The sequence below is a fragment of the Lutjanus erythropterus genome, chromosome 6 (genome assembly GCF_056507025.1).
Source record: "Lutjanus erythropterus isolate fLutEry1 chromosome 6, fLutEry1.hap2, whole genome shotgun sequence".
NCBI lineage: Eukaryota > Metazoa > Chordata > Actinopteri > Lutjaniformes > Lutjanidae > Lutjanus > Lutjanus erythropterus.
This window is the reverse complement of record NC_139322.1, coordinates 30,942,274-30,959,652: the sequence shown is the minus strand read 5'-3', so window position 1 is coordinate 30,959,652 and position 17,379 is coordinate 30,942,274. Positions and strand designations below refer to the sequence as shown.

The 17,379-nt window shown below is 39.3% G+C and overlaps 1 protein-coding gene across 1 annotated transcript in view; it reads right to left on the bottom strand.

Annotated features, from left to right (window-relative positions):
• Positions 1 to 11,369: 11,369 nt before the first annotated feature.
• The window catches only part of nphp4 (nephronophthisis 4), a 222,786-nt gene continuing 216,776 nt past the window's right edge, over positions 11,370 to 17,379 (bottom strand). Inside the window, exons 28-29 of the mRNA XM_084721632.1 lie at positions 16,820 to 16,963; positions 11,370 to 11,701 (exon numbers count right to left, since the gene is read on the bottom strand). Of these exons, the coding sequence (XP_084577758.1) occupies positions 11,561 to 11,701; positions 16,820 to 16,963 (285 nt within the window). The 3' untranslated portion in view covers positions 11,370 to 11,560. The remainder of the gene's footprint in view (positions 11,702 to 16,819; positions 16,964 to 17,379) is intronic.

The window sequence follows — 17,379 nt, the reverse complement described above, 5'->3', positions numbered from 1 at the left end:
GTCACGTCTCCAGATGCATAAAAATATATTTAAATATGTGCAGAAAGAGTACGCATGCAGACTAGAAAATATGGTCATAGAGTCCTCGATTTCGCATCGTCATTCACTTTGTGTAACTGCTCTGTCATAAAATCTTTAAGAGGGCACTGGCCCCACAATATATCTTTGTTTTATTATCCGATAAACCCACATGAACTCTCCATTTTATGGCTACAGGAATTATTGTTACTCAGTATCCAAAGCAAACAGCCAGGACTGGAAGTTTCTTATTTCTCATTTATGTGGCACAGCTTTTGATCTACCGGACCTCCCACGGTACCAGCAGTCGTTCCCTGTTTCCCTTCTTGACTTTAGCTAATTTACAGTTTCAATTTGGGCATTTAGCTGACACTCCCATTCACAGTAATTAACAGTGTAGGGTTCACAAATTGTTCAAGGACACTTAGAACTCCTCGCTGGCAACGGACAGCATTTGTAGCTGTTACAGTTAATGAACCACTGACCCATTTACAGGATGATCACTCTTCTGAAGACCACCATAACATTATTTTAGGTATTTATCCTCAGCATACAATGAATTAGCAGCATAAGGAGGACACTAATTGCACATTTAGGATCCATAAAAACATACGCTATGGTCCTGTTTACACTTGGTATTAACATCCGTCCTGGATTATCTGATCAAAGCTTTAAGTGCAGGTGTAGAGACATTGAGAATGCATTGAGATCAGACCAGTATCGGAGGTGGTCTGGGCTGCACATGACCACATTCTTTTAGCAGTATGTACGCAATGTGTCCTGGACCACATTGATGAGCTGCCTACTCAGCTGGCTTCCAGTAAGTGCACGTGAAGCATGCTTTCTGATTTCCATTTGCTTCACTGTAAGGCAAATGACGTGTCTGGGCTCCCTTAAATGCCAAGATAAACAGCAGATGTTTGTGAACATACAGTCTGTTTCAACTGATTGCACCACTGAACTGGCAACCGCAATATCCCTGGATTCCCTTAAATAATCATGCAATTTTGAGAGCTGCTGAGTGAGGAGTAACTTAATAAACTTTGCAAAATGGCTACAGCAGACTGATTTCACCATTTCAACTAGATTTATGAAAAAAAAAAAATAACATTTCATTGATGGCAAACATAAGTTGCCATCAATGTTGTGTTGTTGATATTGTATGAACTTTGTCAAATGACAAATTTTGACATATTTGGTCATATTTGGAAATGATGTAGCTTTGTGTTTATTTGCATACAGAATGGGAAAGTGATATTTGATCAAGAGTGGTCACTTCACATGCATGTGGAGATGTCTTCTAATGCCAGGTGTGAAGTGACTTACTTAGAGCGGTCTGCTCTTCATCGGATCACACAAAATGTGTGTTAATGCCAGGTGCTCACAGGCTCTATTTGTGTTTAACTACATGGCTTGTGTGATTTCTGATTCTAGCTGCTGCCTCTGCAGTTGTTTTAATGTTTTTCTTCTGGTATAAACCTCTGATGTCAACAAAGACAGACCAACAATGGACCAACACAGCACTGTAGTAAACTTCTCCATCCACAAAAAAGCACTGTGGCAGAAAAAAAACAGAATTAATAATAAAAAAAAAAAGATTGCTGTCATCCTGAAGCATTAGGTCACAAAGTATGAACATGTTAGAATATGAACCACCATGAAATTTCTTTGCATGTAATAAACTTGGGCTGGTTTGTATCTTATTTTTCATCCACACTCTGTAGCTACATGCAAACACCAACACAGCCGCTTGCGTTTCACCAGTCTGCCAGTACCCTTACCCTCAATCTTCTCTGTGAGCAGTTGGCTTCAGTTAAAACATCAACTCAGGCAGCTGTGTGTGGAAAAGGAAATGTCTGTCTTTTTAAATCATCTGAGAAATGAACTAAAGTGGAAGGGTTTGCTAACGGGACCGTTCATCACAACCCACAATACTAAAGTGCTGGCTGAAATGAACATACTGACAGGTTTGTCCTGAGGCTGCTGCCAGAGGAAATACCATGGGGTCACTTAAATCAAATGGGTTTATCCACAGTCTGCCCACTAGACTGTGATATTTGTGCACAAGTTCAAATTTTGGTTACCAAAATATTTCAGAATCATCATCTGAGGACCACAAAAATCCACAGCAAAGCACATGGGATTCTGGCAAGTAGGTCTTGAAAATTATATAGTTATTATTAGTTGGAAAGAGTCAGTCAGCTGTGTATGAGGCACTGTATAGACACAATAATAAGAAAAATAGAAAGCACACTGGCTACATTCAGCCCAGTCTTTACAAGTGCTACAATAGTCTGATATTCAGGCAGAGTGGCCATTACTGCTCCATTATTCAGTCTGACAATGGCTTCCGTTTTCTGTGGGGGAAGAATTTGATTGTACCTGAGCCAAGTTCTGAGTCAACATGGATGCTGCATTTCCTGTATGAGGCCATTATCACTGTTATAATGGACACTTTCCGAAGAAACAAAAGATATGTCATTTCATGTACTCAAGACAAATGAGGCAATCAAGAAGATGGAAGAAACAACTGTTATCATTATCCTCATGATAACATGAAGAAAAATAGGTGGGTTGGGACAATGAGCAGCGCTGTAATGGTAGCTAACAGAATGTAGCTGATGATAAACTGTTTGAAAAGAATAAGTTCATTTGGATATATTCTGTTACATGCAGATTAACATATCATGAGAAGTGATTTAAAAGTAAGTGACCAGGAAAGAAACACAGGCTGACAGGTTGTAAACAAGCCGGCACATTAGCCATATTATCTTAACTACTGTAGGCTATGTGGAGGCACAAATGCTTGACTGCACTTGAGCTGACAGTGATAATCCTGCATGGTAAAACACATTCGTGTGAACAAATAAGCAAATAACAAATAAGTGAGGAGGGTAAAGGCTGAAGCATGAAGTCAGTCCAGAAACCTTGATGGACCTTTCACAATGGACAGTTTGGATAGTAGTTGTACATGTTGTAAGATGTAGCAGTACATCTTTGTTTCCTCTTTAAGATAAGTTTGGCTAATCTAGATGCATTTGTTTAAAACCTTATATTTCTGACTGAGACTTTTAAGCAATGTCACCCCTTTCTCAGAACTTAGCAATTAACTTTAAAGCGCTATCATGCAACAATAGGTAATGTTTGCAATGTGGTACCCCAGCAGTTTCTTATACATCATTGTCATAATATGGACAGCTGTACATGTGCATTTGTTATGATTAGAGAGGTTCCATTCTTTCCTTCCTGAAACATGAACCAATGCTGATCTGACACTAGGGCATTTTTAATTTGCTCGGTCAAAAGTAAATGTTGTTTTCCCAACATTCCTAAAACACTTAAATTCAATCCAGTTCAAAAACACAAAAGAAGACAACTCAAAAAGTTTTACCATGGATCTCCACAGAAAACAAACCAAATCAGGAAATAAAATTTGAAATAACAGTGTCAGCATTTACAGTTTAGTCACAGAGATATGCTGTGTGAGATGCTGCTGGGAAGTATCAGGGTCCTGTTTCAGGGCTGTTGTATTCTGTTGTCTCAGACCATGTATAGACTTACATACTCACTGATGTGCAATGTCACACGTTAGCCAGTATCTCAGGTATTTTCCAACTAGTTTTATAAAATATGATCCAGTTTCACCAAAATCAGTTGGATGCATGACTTAGTGCCATAAATTGTTACGTCCAGGAGATTGTACCCTGCAAAACAAACAGGCATTTGGAGCATAGATTGAGAATGAGAAGCACCTTTCACCCAACTACAAGTCAGTGTACCATCAAAAATTATTCTGAAGCTGTTTTAAAGTAAAGTAGTTAGATAATGTTGCTTTAGGATGTCCTGATTTGTCTGTCCTCAGTAATAGCAGCAATCGTGGTCCATTCACAGAATCAACATCAGGTCAAGAGTTGCTCAACAAATTTTAAACATAGAACTGGGCTAATTCAAAATATAAGATGTAACCCACCTGAAACTCCTACGAAAGGAAAGGTTGGAGCAGCAGCATCAACCAAAGACAGGGAGCAAAGAGGGAGAGGCAGAAGAACAGAAGCAGAAGATAAACTCTCTTTTACCCTTACTGTTTTATTTGTGGAATTAAGTTTATTCTCCTTTTAGCCTGACCTATTTCTAAAAGAAATTTTCTGTATGCTCACTGTTTACACACAGTCCAGACAAGTAAATAGAACAATGTTGATTGATCTATTTTAAGGAGAAAACATGCAAAAAGGACTGAAAGCTTTTCTTAGCATTTCATAGATTATACAGGCTGGTATATTTGTGCATTATGATAATTTGGAGGTCATAATTTAACACCTTATTTATTTACTACTGGCTCAGAGGAAAGGGAGAATGGATGAGAACAAGAGAGTTTGCTGGATGTGTAAGGCTGCCATCTACTGAGAACTGTCTTCAAACTGGATGTGTGTCTGCAGAGACAGAAACAGTGACGCTCCCACAGCCAAACACATTTCCTTTTGTGCTGAGCAGTCGTGGCTGAGGGAAGGTCCTGCTGAGAAGGGTAACGAGCTAATTGAATTTCAATTTGTTAAGAGCTCCTTTTCACACTTCACGTCTAATCTGACCCAACCCCACCCCTCCCCGAGATAAAACGAGACAGCTGCTTTAACTCTGGCTCTCCTTTTATTTATCTTGCTTTCTTCTTTCTCTTGCAATGTGAAAAAATCACATTTTTCAGGCTTGGGAAGACTTTTATCATTTGTTGTTGTTGTTGTTGTTTGTTGTTCATTGTTTTAAAGAGTAATTCAAAAGTGTGGGTTGAAACCTTCAAGCATGTGTCAGTTCTAGCCACCCCACCCAGTAATACCTTAGCAGGTGTTTTGCTTATGACAGCTCTGAAAATATCAGCTGGGACATCACTAGGGTTGGTTTCCATCCACTTTAAACTCATTTGGTATCAGTACATGGACATTCGTACAGAAGCCAACAGTAGCTGCCTTTCTTTGGTAGGTTACTCTTGCTGTAATAACAAAAATGTAATTTCAGTTTTAAAAAAATGCATACAATCTTCTTAATTTCGATACTGTTATTTATTTGAAACATTTTGTTATTTATTTAGAGCAGGAAACACAAGCGATATCTTTGTCATGTTGTTGTCACCACTGCACTGCTTTGCTGTAACATTTCCTTGCTGATAGTATACAGTTCACAAATTTTGGTTTCATACTTGGGACATATTGATAAATCAGGGTACTAAATATCATGTTGGTAAGGAATTTTGGATGCAGCCAGTGCCTGTGTGTTGGCTAATGCTAGTAAAAATGGTAACCCAAACAAGACAGTGAAGCCCCCCAACATATCTCCAGCAACAACTTATCCAATGAGCTAATTAATCATCAACATATCGCCAAAGTTGTTGGTGCCTCACTTAAAGTTTTGTTGTCGATGAAGTTTAACTTCTTAGCCTAGCGTTAGCTGCGGCTGCTCTGACTGCTATCAAGAATGGTGCACTCTTAAGCTATTAGATATATTTTGTGTTTGGCTAGATGTGTTGCCCTCGCCAGCTTTGCGTTTCACATTATAAACATTGCTGTGAGTGATGTCTGCGTCAAGTTTTTAAAAGTTTATCCACACTTGTGACTGCTTTTGTCTTTGCCATTGCAAGGTATGCTTCATTCACATGGATTTAGGCAGACGGTGGATGGAGGACACCTGCTGGATGGAATGGGAAAAACAAACAAGCGGTCCGATAGAATGGCAAGATGGCAAAACAAAACACACGATGCTATGTTGCTATGGCGATGTTGTATTGTGTGTGTGTTATGGTCTAGATCAGCCATGTTTTCACCCTGTGTGAAGGAGTTACGTCACAACCAGCTGCAAAGTCGCAGAGGATGGTAAAAAGTTAAAATATTTTAGCTTTGGACGACAGTACCATCTACCATTACTGTCTATGTTCTATCTTTACTGTCCTTCTCTCATCCACTAAAATGGTATCTGTTTATCTGTATCCTGTCTGCATGAATCCACGTAACTGCAAAATTAGTCACATATGCAGATTCACTTTCAGGTACCAGAATTTGAATTGAATTAATGTAAATCTGTACTTTGTAGCAGCCTAACAACTGAATTCGGTTGGTAACCATAAAAGTACAGAAGTGTTCAGTACCCAGTCTGAATCACCGATCAGGGTGTGGCAAGAGGTGGAAGAGCTATGAATTTTAGGTTATTCTGTAATAAATGTCTTTAGAAAAATGACCTCTCTGTCATAATCTGTGTGTTCTCAGTTTGATGGTCTGCAGCTTGAACTGAACTGATAATTCTCACAGACTCTTCTCTCCTCTGTATGAGTGTCGATCCAGGCCAGCGGTGTACATGAGGAGGAGGGCTGGTTGCTAGGTTGCATATTCCTCCAGTTACAAAGCTCTTTGATACCTGCGTCGCTGTATTCTCTCATAGACATGCACCCACTCACATGGCTCAGGCCAAGCACCTACACACACACACACACACACACACACACACACACAAAGACCACACAAACACACGGACATGCACCAGCGGGTAGGCCTGGTTTTCTCTGAATCAGGGCAATAACAGGTACCCTTCCACCCTGCAAAATATCAAGGCAGCCTCTCAGCTGGGCAGCTAGACAGGAGCCGTCTAACCGCACTAACAAGGTGAGCAGACAGTGTGAGCTGTTGTGGCGGGTGTCTGTGCTCCTTCAGCAGGAACCGCCAACAACTGGACTGGCACTGCTAATAAGGTGTCAGCGCTGCTCTGCCCCTCGCACAGAGAACAACTGTGCAGCTCGTGCTGAAGGCTGCTGCATCGACCGGGAAGCAGGTATTAAAACTGCAACGGGTGGGTGACAGTTTTCTTTTTTTACGCACAACACACCTGCCTCATCAGCCTACTGTGAATCATAAAGTAGGGCTGCAACAGAACACAAAACCCTATCTCTACTAGAGATGCTGTGGATTACTTTTGCTAAATTGGGGATGGATGGCAGCACGAGATGTTCTCCACACACCGGTAGTGAAGCGTGGAAACATGACGGCTGTTCACCCCCCCCCCCCTCCTAGCAGACACAGGGAACAAGCTGTGAGGACTGTGCAGGAAAACTTCAGTCACTTGTTCTGCCATTTGAGGACATGTTCAGATATCTAACATCTGTCTTGCTATAACATCCACATGCTGTAGGTATGAAAAACTGGACTCGTTCCTCTTGGTTGAAGTGATACTTTCATAGCATGAGCGACATGTAAGACATAAGGGACCAAATCCACAGTCCTCTGTGCAAAAATTCACTCAAAAGTTCAGCCGAAGCTTATATGAGGATTTAGCCTGTTTCCAGATCTATGAATCACTGCCCACATCTTAGATTTTGTTCAGTGATTCACAGTTACTGCTTGTTGGAGAAACAATCAGAGTTTGGTAGGCAGAATTAAGAATGGAGACTTCATCCTCCTACATACAGTAGCTTCTTAGCTACATCCATGAAAAACAGCATCATCCTACCAATATCTCCTACAGTAGCAAATGGTAACATTAAGTGCTTCTGTATGAATATAACCTTATATAAATATAAATAATAAACCTAATTTTCACTCACCACCGATTTGTTACAGCAAGACAAAACAAAATAACCCCCTTTCAAAGAGAAATCAGCTGGCATGAACATGATGCCAAGCTAAATTAAACCTGCAGTGTATGAGTTTTACATATACATGAACTACAGCTGCAACAATTAACCCCTTAGTTGTCAACTATTAATTTAATCGCCAATCAATAACAATTTAATCAATTTGAGTATTAAGAAAAACATCAAACTTCTCTGATTACAGCTTCTTAAATGTGAATATTTTCTGGTTTCTTTACTCCTCTATGGACACATTGTGGACACATTTGACATTTGAGGACATCATTTTGGGCTTTGGGGAACACTGATTGACATTTTATACCATTTTCTGACATTTTATAGAACAAACAACTGATAGATTAAATGAGAAAATTATCGTAATTGACAATGAGAATAATTGTTAGTTGCAGTCCTAAAATGATTGTCTGTTATAATCAAGACCTTTCTAAATGCCTTCATGCAATGTTGATTAAAGGCTCATTTATGCTAAATGCTAGATACACATAGGGATATGGATGGATCCTCCAGATAAGGATGAAACACATCACTTTCTCCTTTAGTCGTGGGGGCAGTGTAGCCAATAGTTCAAGCTAAATACAACCACAAGACACGACAAAGAAGTTTTAAAAATCAAAAAGTGTGTGAAATGACATTTGTCATTAGTTAGTTAGTGAAAAGAAATTTCTGTCCACATGTTGTTTTCTATTTAATGGTCACACAGTCCTCTGCCGTCAACACTGCATCTGCTTATCCTCTTTATCAAGAGGTACATTGTTACAACTTCCTCCAAAACTTATGAGTCTTCCTTGTGGGGTAACTTTTAAGGCATTAGGGCAGTGACGGCTGTACAGTTTGAAACCAATGCATCTATTTTTGTTTGTAAAAGGGAGCATAAATTAGCCTTTTGACTACCACTGATAGGTAAATTTGTCTGTGTTTTGCAAAGTTTTTAAATCTGTTGTCTGTGGCAACATTGCCACGCGAGTTTGCTCGACCTGAAGGAAGAGCAACTGTAGCAATGGAGTGGTCTAAAGCATGGTGGAGCCTTTGCTGGAAAACAGTGGGCATATGTCATAAACATGTGTTGACAATATGTAATTACTCTCGCTGCCAAATGGAGTGTTCCACACTGCATATTCAATGAAGTGACTGGCAATTAGATTATTAGGCGAGTTTCAGTAGTCTGGGTCAACCACATCAAGTGGCTATTTGTCTTCGACCTGGCAGTCATGTGTAGGTTTATGTCCAGTAAAAGCCTGTAAGTTTGGAAGGCGCCCACTTGATTTGACTCAACTCAAACAGCTGAGGCCTCATATGAACTTCTCCTGAATTTTAGAATGCATTTTTACACTGAATAAGGACTGTAGATTTTCTCTCCTGTTTTTTGCACAGTAGTCATGCTCGAAAAAGACTTCAGAGCCTGTATGAACAAGAAGAATGATTACAGCAACCAATAACTTTCACCCTATGGCATTCGAGCGATATGTTAGGGAAAGGATCTGCATCCATCCTTTAAGCCAAATGTTCAAAGTTGCACAGAACATCTTTCAGCATGAGAACCAGAATGTCAAAGGCTACATCAGGGAACAAATTACTACATGAACACAGCTTTAATGTGCATTTCTCCGAGCTGTTAATATATTAACATAAAATAGAGAAGACAATCAGACTTCTGCCTCAGACAAGATGTTAGAGAAGGTAGAGATGAAGTGCATCCGGCTTGGCTGCTATCTTCTTTTTATTAGCCTCTGCTGCTGTGCTGAGGCTTATTTTGCAGCCTGCATTCTAATGAGAGAGAAAGGCAGGAGGGAGGGGTCGGAGGGAGTGGGGGGATTGTGTAACTCTGTTACATAACACAATGTGCACGGCCTTCTCTCTCTCTCTCTCTCTGTAGCTCAGACAGCAAGACACACAGCAGAGCGGGGAGGAAGGAGAGGATGGAGGGCTTTAAAAGGCTGCTGGTGTTAATGAGGGCGATCTGAAGAGATGTGTGCCTCACTAGAAAGTCATACCTCATTACGGCACTGTTTCTAATAATGCCGGCGATGAGGATAAGTTGTTTTGGAGGCAGAGGGACGCAGAGTGCGGACCCCTGACTTGTCTGAGATTAAAACTTAGCCATCAAGTGGCATTCAAGTGGGTTTGTTGGGTAATTAAAGTCAATAAAATGTTATTGCCGTCACCCTGGGCCCACCTTTGCATGGTTGCCAGACATTTGCTGGACGTTTCAGAAAGGGATGGATTACACAGGGGGTTATCTTTGACATTGACGCTGCTGCATTGTGCTGCTTTGCTTATTAGAAATAAAAAATGCATATATTCAGTTAATTTTGAGGATTATTCTTTTGGGGGGCTTTTTGCACCCTAATGATTGGTTTTAAAGCTATAATATGTAACATTTCTGCATTAAAATGTCTAAAAACACTAGACATTTTATTGTGTATTTACATTGTCTCAAATGTTTCAAACAATGACCAAACACAGAGAACTACATAATTTATTTATTGTTTATGTACTTATGTACTTTATATGTTGTTATTTATTATTTCCAACAATGATCAAACACAGAGAAATCCATCAGAGTAAGAAAGGAAGTCGGCGCATGTAAAATAAACAAAACTTGAATAAAAACTTTAATATTACGTATTCCAGGAACATGATTTCTACATGACTCATGTTGGATTTTCATCAGCTATGGTAGTTGTTTAAAAGTGAACCACAACAACTCCCATGATCCCTTGCTACATCATCACACTATGTCTTTTGTTATTGTTTTTTTAATGTATGAGAGACCTCTGGTAGTAGAATCCACATATTGTGTATTTAAGTATGAAAGTACTTTTAATTTTAGTTTCTACTTTGCTTTGGTGTATAGTTTAATCCGCAAAGTGTTGTCTTCAGGTGTGTGTTTAAAGGGATAGTTCATCCCCAAATCAAAAATACATATTTTTCCTTACCTGTAGTGTGTTGCAGAGATATCAGTTGTAGAGATGTCTGCCTTCTGTCAAATATAATGGATATCACTCAGCTTGTGATGCTCAGAGCACCAAAAAATACACTGGAAAAACTCAACATTAAAGTCTCTTTCCAGAAGCCATGACCTGCTTCCTCAAGATAATCCATGGACCTTGTTGTGAAAAGTTTCATATAGGAACTACTTTCTCTCTACTGAACTATATACACCAGTTGTGTGATTGTGGAGAAAGAAGCGTGCATCTACTCATGGTTGACGGGCTCGTGCATGTGACAGTGCTGGACATAAACATAAATGGCTTCCTCCTCAGCCGAAGTACAATGTTTGCACCACTGAGTGGTTGGAAAGTGTAGTTCGAAAAAAAAAAAAAAGGAAAATACATGAAACTGCTCAAAATAAGGTATGTGGATTATCTTGAGTCTGGAAAGAGACAATACTGTTGAGTTTTTGAAATGATTTTTTTGGTGCTTTGAACAACACAAGCCCAGTGCCATTTAGATCCACTATATCTGAGAGAAGGCAGACAGTTTTACAGCAGGATAAATTGCACAACAGGTAAGAAGAAAAACATGGATTTTTAATTTTGGAGTGAAGTGCCCCTTTAAAGCTTTTTAGAGAAAGTAGCTTTGCCTGCTTGTTTTGAATTCAATATGCTGATCTTATTTCAGTGAAGTTCATCAAGCCCACAAAACTTCTCATTCACTCACTCAGTGCAGAATTCTCTAACCTGTACCAAAGACTGAAAAAAACAACCCAAAAACAATATATAGAGTAAAAAAAAAAGTTTATTTCTGTCTTAAATATGCTCTAGTACAAATTCCACACTCTAAGTATAAAAATTACAGCTCATTTGTACTCATTTTATTTAATTTCACGCTCTGAAAATATACTTAAAGCACATGTCAGTCAACATTTTCCGGGAAGCGGTTTGTGCTCGCTGTTTGTTTGAAACAACCACCATCAGTTTACGAGTAGTTGACTTTCACACAGAACGTCTCCTCCGTTTTCTCCTCCAGGTTGTTCACGTAGACCAGAATCTCCACTGAGCCGGGACTCTGGCTGGGGGCAAATCGGAGTCCAATGGTGTAGCTCTCTCCCCCGTCGATCTGAACGCAGTGAAAAACACAACAAAGAATACTTCTTATTCATCTGAGCGCTGCTTCATGAGGGTGACTTTCTTTCTTTCTCTGAGCTTTATCTGTTCAAATGTTCAAATTTTATCAGGTAGTTGATTCTTCCCTTAACAAAGCACCCTATTTGACATTTTTGGCTAGACAGAGGTAGAGAAGGATAAAAATTTGTAAATTAAGAAATCAAAGGGAAAGAAGGCGCTTTTTGTCATTCATAGACTACATAACAGTCACTGTTATATAACCAGAGTATCTCAGTATATGGGTTTTGCAGTTTTGCCCATAAAATACACCAGCTACAATGTTTTTTACAGATCCTTTTCCAGGCTTGATCCATCAGACAGATGAGAAGAAATCAAGCTTTGGACCTTCACAGTGCCCATGTAGTCTGAATAAAGCAGTTTATATGGTATGTATTCTCTACCTGCTGCAGAAAACTTCAAAAACAAATGCCTGTCTGGTCCGTCATGTTCTCTTAGCTCAAAAACATCCTTTGCCTCTCAAACAGTATTTGTTTCAGTGACTTTGGAGCAACTCGTTCAGCTTCTAAAGCAGCAGTCCAAAAGATTTGGTTTCATCACTTTCATTTGTGTAAAAAAAACATTTTACAAGTTCTTTTTTCAAAAATCTATTAACTTTAAAGGTAGCGTATGCAGGATCCTCCCCAGCTCAGCATGAGAGTGAGTGAAGTGAAAGAGTGGAGTTATCGAGAACAAAACCAGTGCATCAAACAAATAAAACCTTATTTTCTGATTGTTTTAAATCACAAATCACTGCAGAAGTTTTGGCTGCTGGATTTTGTGCGAAAGCAGCCAAAGGCAATGTTCCTCAAACAGATACGCAGACAGTTGCATGCAGAGAGCAGAGGGAAGAGACTACCACTGCCCAGAGGTTGATTCCCAATAACATCCTGAACACAACAAAATAGTTAGGAAATACGATAAAACACCAGAGGGCAGAGTCTGTGCAGACACCACTTCTACTGGATCAGAAGTGATGACTGAAAGGGTTACGTTTATATGACGGGTGGGAGAAAAAAAACAGATTTCCTTAAGTATTGTTTTGTTTTGTTTTGTTTTTTTACAATACCTGAATATTTTTGAATTAATATTTTTTAAATCTGTACAACTAGCACTTAGTCCATTAGCTTGATGCTAACATGTAACTGGAATTACCATTAACATGCTAACGGAAACAAACCATTGCAGTAACAATAAACCTGATCCATTTTACTTCACTTGCTTAATATAAAATTGTGTAATCATATTTTTATGCATATACTGTATGTCCTCTGCTCTGTGGAAACAAACTAATAGCTGCTGACTTCATATTGCTAACTCAATATTTTACTATTACTGGAATCACTTTGTTACACTACACTGAAAAGCTACAGCAACCTCAAAGGGTCAAACTCAAACTTGAGTGAGTTTGAAAATACAGCCAGGGCACTATTCATTTTGCTCTAACATCTTATTTTATTTATTACTTTCTTACAGCTCTAGCTTTATGAGCAGAGACACCTGAATTTAGCTGTTTATTTCAAAATCATTTCCTACTTTTCCTACTTTTTCGCTTTGTTGGTGGAAACTTGACTCATGCTATACAGTCTCTAGAAATGTATGGTTGTACTCCTCCCCGAGGTCTAGTGTTGAAAATCACAATAAATCATAACATTGAATGGCAATACTTGTAGAATCACAATACTTAAGAATAACAATATCATATCATATCAAATCTGTACCCAAGGATAGTCTAGACATTGTTTTTTCTTTAGGAAAATTCTTCATGGTATGCCTTTAAGTGGGCTGCAGGAACAACACTATGACTTTGGAACAACATTAAAATACTGAAATGCTTTTGTGTAGTTGTTGTTGTATTGCAGTGTATCCTGTATATGGAGCAAAAGCTTATACACACAGTGTTAGTGTGTATCCTCACTGCGGGTCTCCAATGCCTGTTATAATGAGGGCTGCCTGAAACCAGACCATTATTACATGAATAAGCCCCAAATGGTTTGTATTCTTCATCGTTCTAACCTCTTGACATCACACTCTTTTGTCTTTTGTCCAAATTGCTTTCTCTCCATCCAGAGTGCAGTGTTGACGATTCTTTTATGTTGAAGGCACAAAATGCTTGATGTTTTACTGCTTTCCTTAGTGTGCAAAAGTTCTTTATCTCGTCATTTTTTGGCTTTCTCAGTATTTCAATCAGACGAGAACTGTCTTCTAGTATTTCCTATAATAGCCAGCAACGAATATATAGGTCAATTTTGGGGATTTATGCTGTAATCTTCCCCAAAAGCGCCGCCGTATTGATCTCTGCTTTGCTTTGCCTCCTGACAGCTGGTTTTATCATGGCGAGATAGTTACGCCAAAAAAAGAGAAGAGTGCCTCCACATTTGCTTAATGCTACAGGCACAGTAAATTCTTTATAAGACACCTGGAGCCTCCCTGACAAGATGGAAAAGAACAATGGCTGTTTTTCACTCTCCCCACCTCCTCCTGTCTAACTGATGCCGTGTCTTCTGGACAGCAGCAGCGAGACTCTTAAATAGTTTATGTGGAAACAGACTCTCGTTGCATCCCATTCATTTATGTGTTAATTTAAAATGCTGCTTTTCCATTTGTTTGGCCGTTTTATCACACTTCAGCAAATGAAAGACAACGACGGCAGCGGCTGCGGTGCTTCATGTCTGTGTGAGAGAGAGTGAATCAGCCATTAGATACAGTGAGGCTGACAACATAACAATAAAACAACAGAAGTAATTACATTGTTATTTTCCTCCCGTTTCCTTCTGCACCCAAACAAGAAGATCATTCACTTGTCTAACAACAGAGGAATGAACTGTCAACATGGGGCCAGAAATCACTGATGTCTTTAACTCACCTGTCAGGATGACAGCAAAGTCAGAAACATCCCCTCTTATCTGTTACAGTCAACACTAAAGGTTACTTTCCACCACACAAAAAGTCTTATTTGTCACAATCGGCATGACGGTCAAAACCTTTCCCTCAGAGTTTAACAGTGTCAGTCTGTTGCAGCATAGCTAATTCATGGTTTTAGCTGAGAATTAACCATAACTGATTTTGAGCTGATAACAGGCTAAAACGTCAGTGCGTGACATTGTTGAAATAATTCAATACTAAAATGTCTCCTGCGCCACTGGATGTGACTGTGTTGTGTTCTGGCTGCACTACAGCTCCATCATAATCCTGTTGCAGTTTAAATCTCCACCAAAACCTACAGTATAAAGTCCTAGAGTGAAAGGCATTTTTACACAGGAGGTAGTTCAGATGCATTTTTCATTCATTACACTTTCATTTTCAGTAATACAGCCTTTTGCACAGGACACATAAGGGTTCACATTTTACTCACGGTGTATAACATTTACACCTATGCCACGGTTTGGTCACTAACCCAGGTGCACAGCCATCTTGGAGATAATGGGATGTAAACAACAGAATGTTTTACACTCTAAATATTCAACTTAAACCAATTTTAGGATGTCTAAACCATGGAAAAGTTCAGGAAAACAAATGGAAGCTGCTAAAGTCTACAGAGGAGGACTTGGTTTGCAGGAAAGGGCGAAATATTTTGAGAAAGTACAGTTAATAGGTGGTGAGGATCAGTGCGAGCTGACTCCTTCATCTTGAAATGATGACCCAACAATTCAGCCTCCCATTTGCTATCCCAACATAGTAAACTACCTTGTTTTTTCATCAAGCTCAAACACAGCTGAAGACCGTAAATGTTACAAAGATTAAGGAGTCTACAATCAGATGGCGTGGATGGTGAGAGAGGCACAGTATCAGCTAATCTACGACATGTCTGTTATAAATCAGGAACAATTGACAGTTCAGTAGCGTTGTATACATTTCTCTAAAATGGCAACAAAAGGTACATAGCCTCCCCCCGATGCTCATTTTTACAGTCTATTTTCTTCCACTTTACCTCCACAACTACACTGACTGAGTTAAGCTGCCAAAACACAGGTGACTGACACTCAATACTGGGTCTAAATGCATCCTGTGCAGACACAGATGGAGTGAAGCTGCTGTTGCTGTTCATGCTATACAGGCTGTGCAGAGTCATTAAGCAACCTGTTTTTCAGCAGCTACATTTCCAATAAGCTTTAGAGGTGTATTGCCAAATTGTCTGTTTGACGAGCATATTGGAAACATGTTTGTGGCTCATTTATCATTGATGTGGTAGCTATAATTTCCCATTTTTAATTTCTGTACCACAGCAGGTCAGTATTTTAATTTTGAATCTCTCTCTTCTGAAACAAACACAATGCATTGTTTCATATTAATTTCATGTCGTTTGTCAGTAAATGTGGAAGCTGTAGCCTGATTTTGGAAAGTTTTACTACAGTACGTAACAGACAATGTCACTGTGAACGGAGGATGGGAGAAAGTCAAAGTATTTAACAGAATCATTTGCAGAGAAAGCCACAGGGGGAGTATTTGATATACCACACATGTTGGGCTCCTTTAAGTTGCAGTGATACCGACTCAGCTGAGAACTGACCCTTTTTTTTTTTGAGCTATTGAACGGCAACCAGAAAACTGGAATCTTGAGCTCCTGGTTGCATTTTTTTTTCTGAATATTGACCCATAACAATTGGTCACCCCTAAATGTGATGTAATGAAGTGAAAGAAGGCAAAGTAGCCCAAAAACCCTGTAAGTATGATTTGCTAATTCTCACTTATCTGACAACATCTCCTGAAAGGTTTCTACTCACACATGTATTTTGTCTGTAGCAGAAGGAGAACCAGAATACTTCTACATCTCAACTTTCTGACATTATCACAACTGGTATGAGCTTCAGTGCTTTGTACTGGAAAATGCCAAAAGACACCTCAAATTCCAATTTTAATCAGGATGGATAGAGAAGTAGAGCACTCTCCATTACAGCCATACTAATCTTTTATAAGGTTATAACATAATTCATGCTAATGTAGCATTAATCCCAAGAACCTACATGTACTAATGCAGGGTTCATTTCCTTTCCCTGAAAGTTCCCTTTGGTGTTAATCAAAGTATTTATTGAACGAGAGTAAGAAAACTACATGACTTCCTGTCTCATCTCACCTGGAATTTATTTTCTTTGAACTGGAGTAGGTCAGGATGGTCAGACCGGAGCAAGAATGTGCGGCTGCTGGTGTAAGGATTGGCGTAGGTGATTTTCCTAGAACTGCCACGTCCACCACCAACTGGGACACTCACTTCAAATGCCTGCACACACACACACACACACACATACACACACACATACACAGACAGTTAGCGCGGTGGTCCGTCACTAAATCATGAGGCCACGTCTAGAAATGTTCCAGTGCGCTGTTATATTGCTAATATGACTAATTTCTGAGGATTAGACCACAGGTTTTCAAAGTGGGAGGTGGGCCTCCCAGGGGGGCTCTACACAGCTTGAAGGGAGGATCAGTAAATTGAAAGAGTATTACATTAGTTATCAAAAGGAGACCACATAAAATAGTCTCTATGTGTGTGATTTCGTAAAAGAGATATGATATTGGGGACTTTTCCTGTATTTCTAGAGTTAGAAATTAAAAGATGCCTTTGGACTGACTTTTTTATGTGTTTGGTGTAGACTGAAGATATGTGAAAGAGCAATATGAGGCTATCTTGGT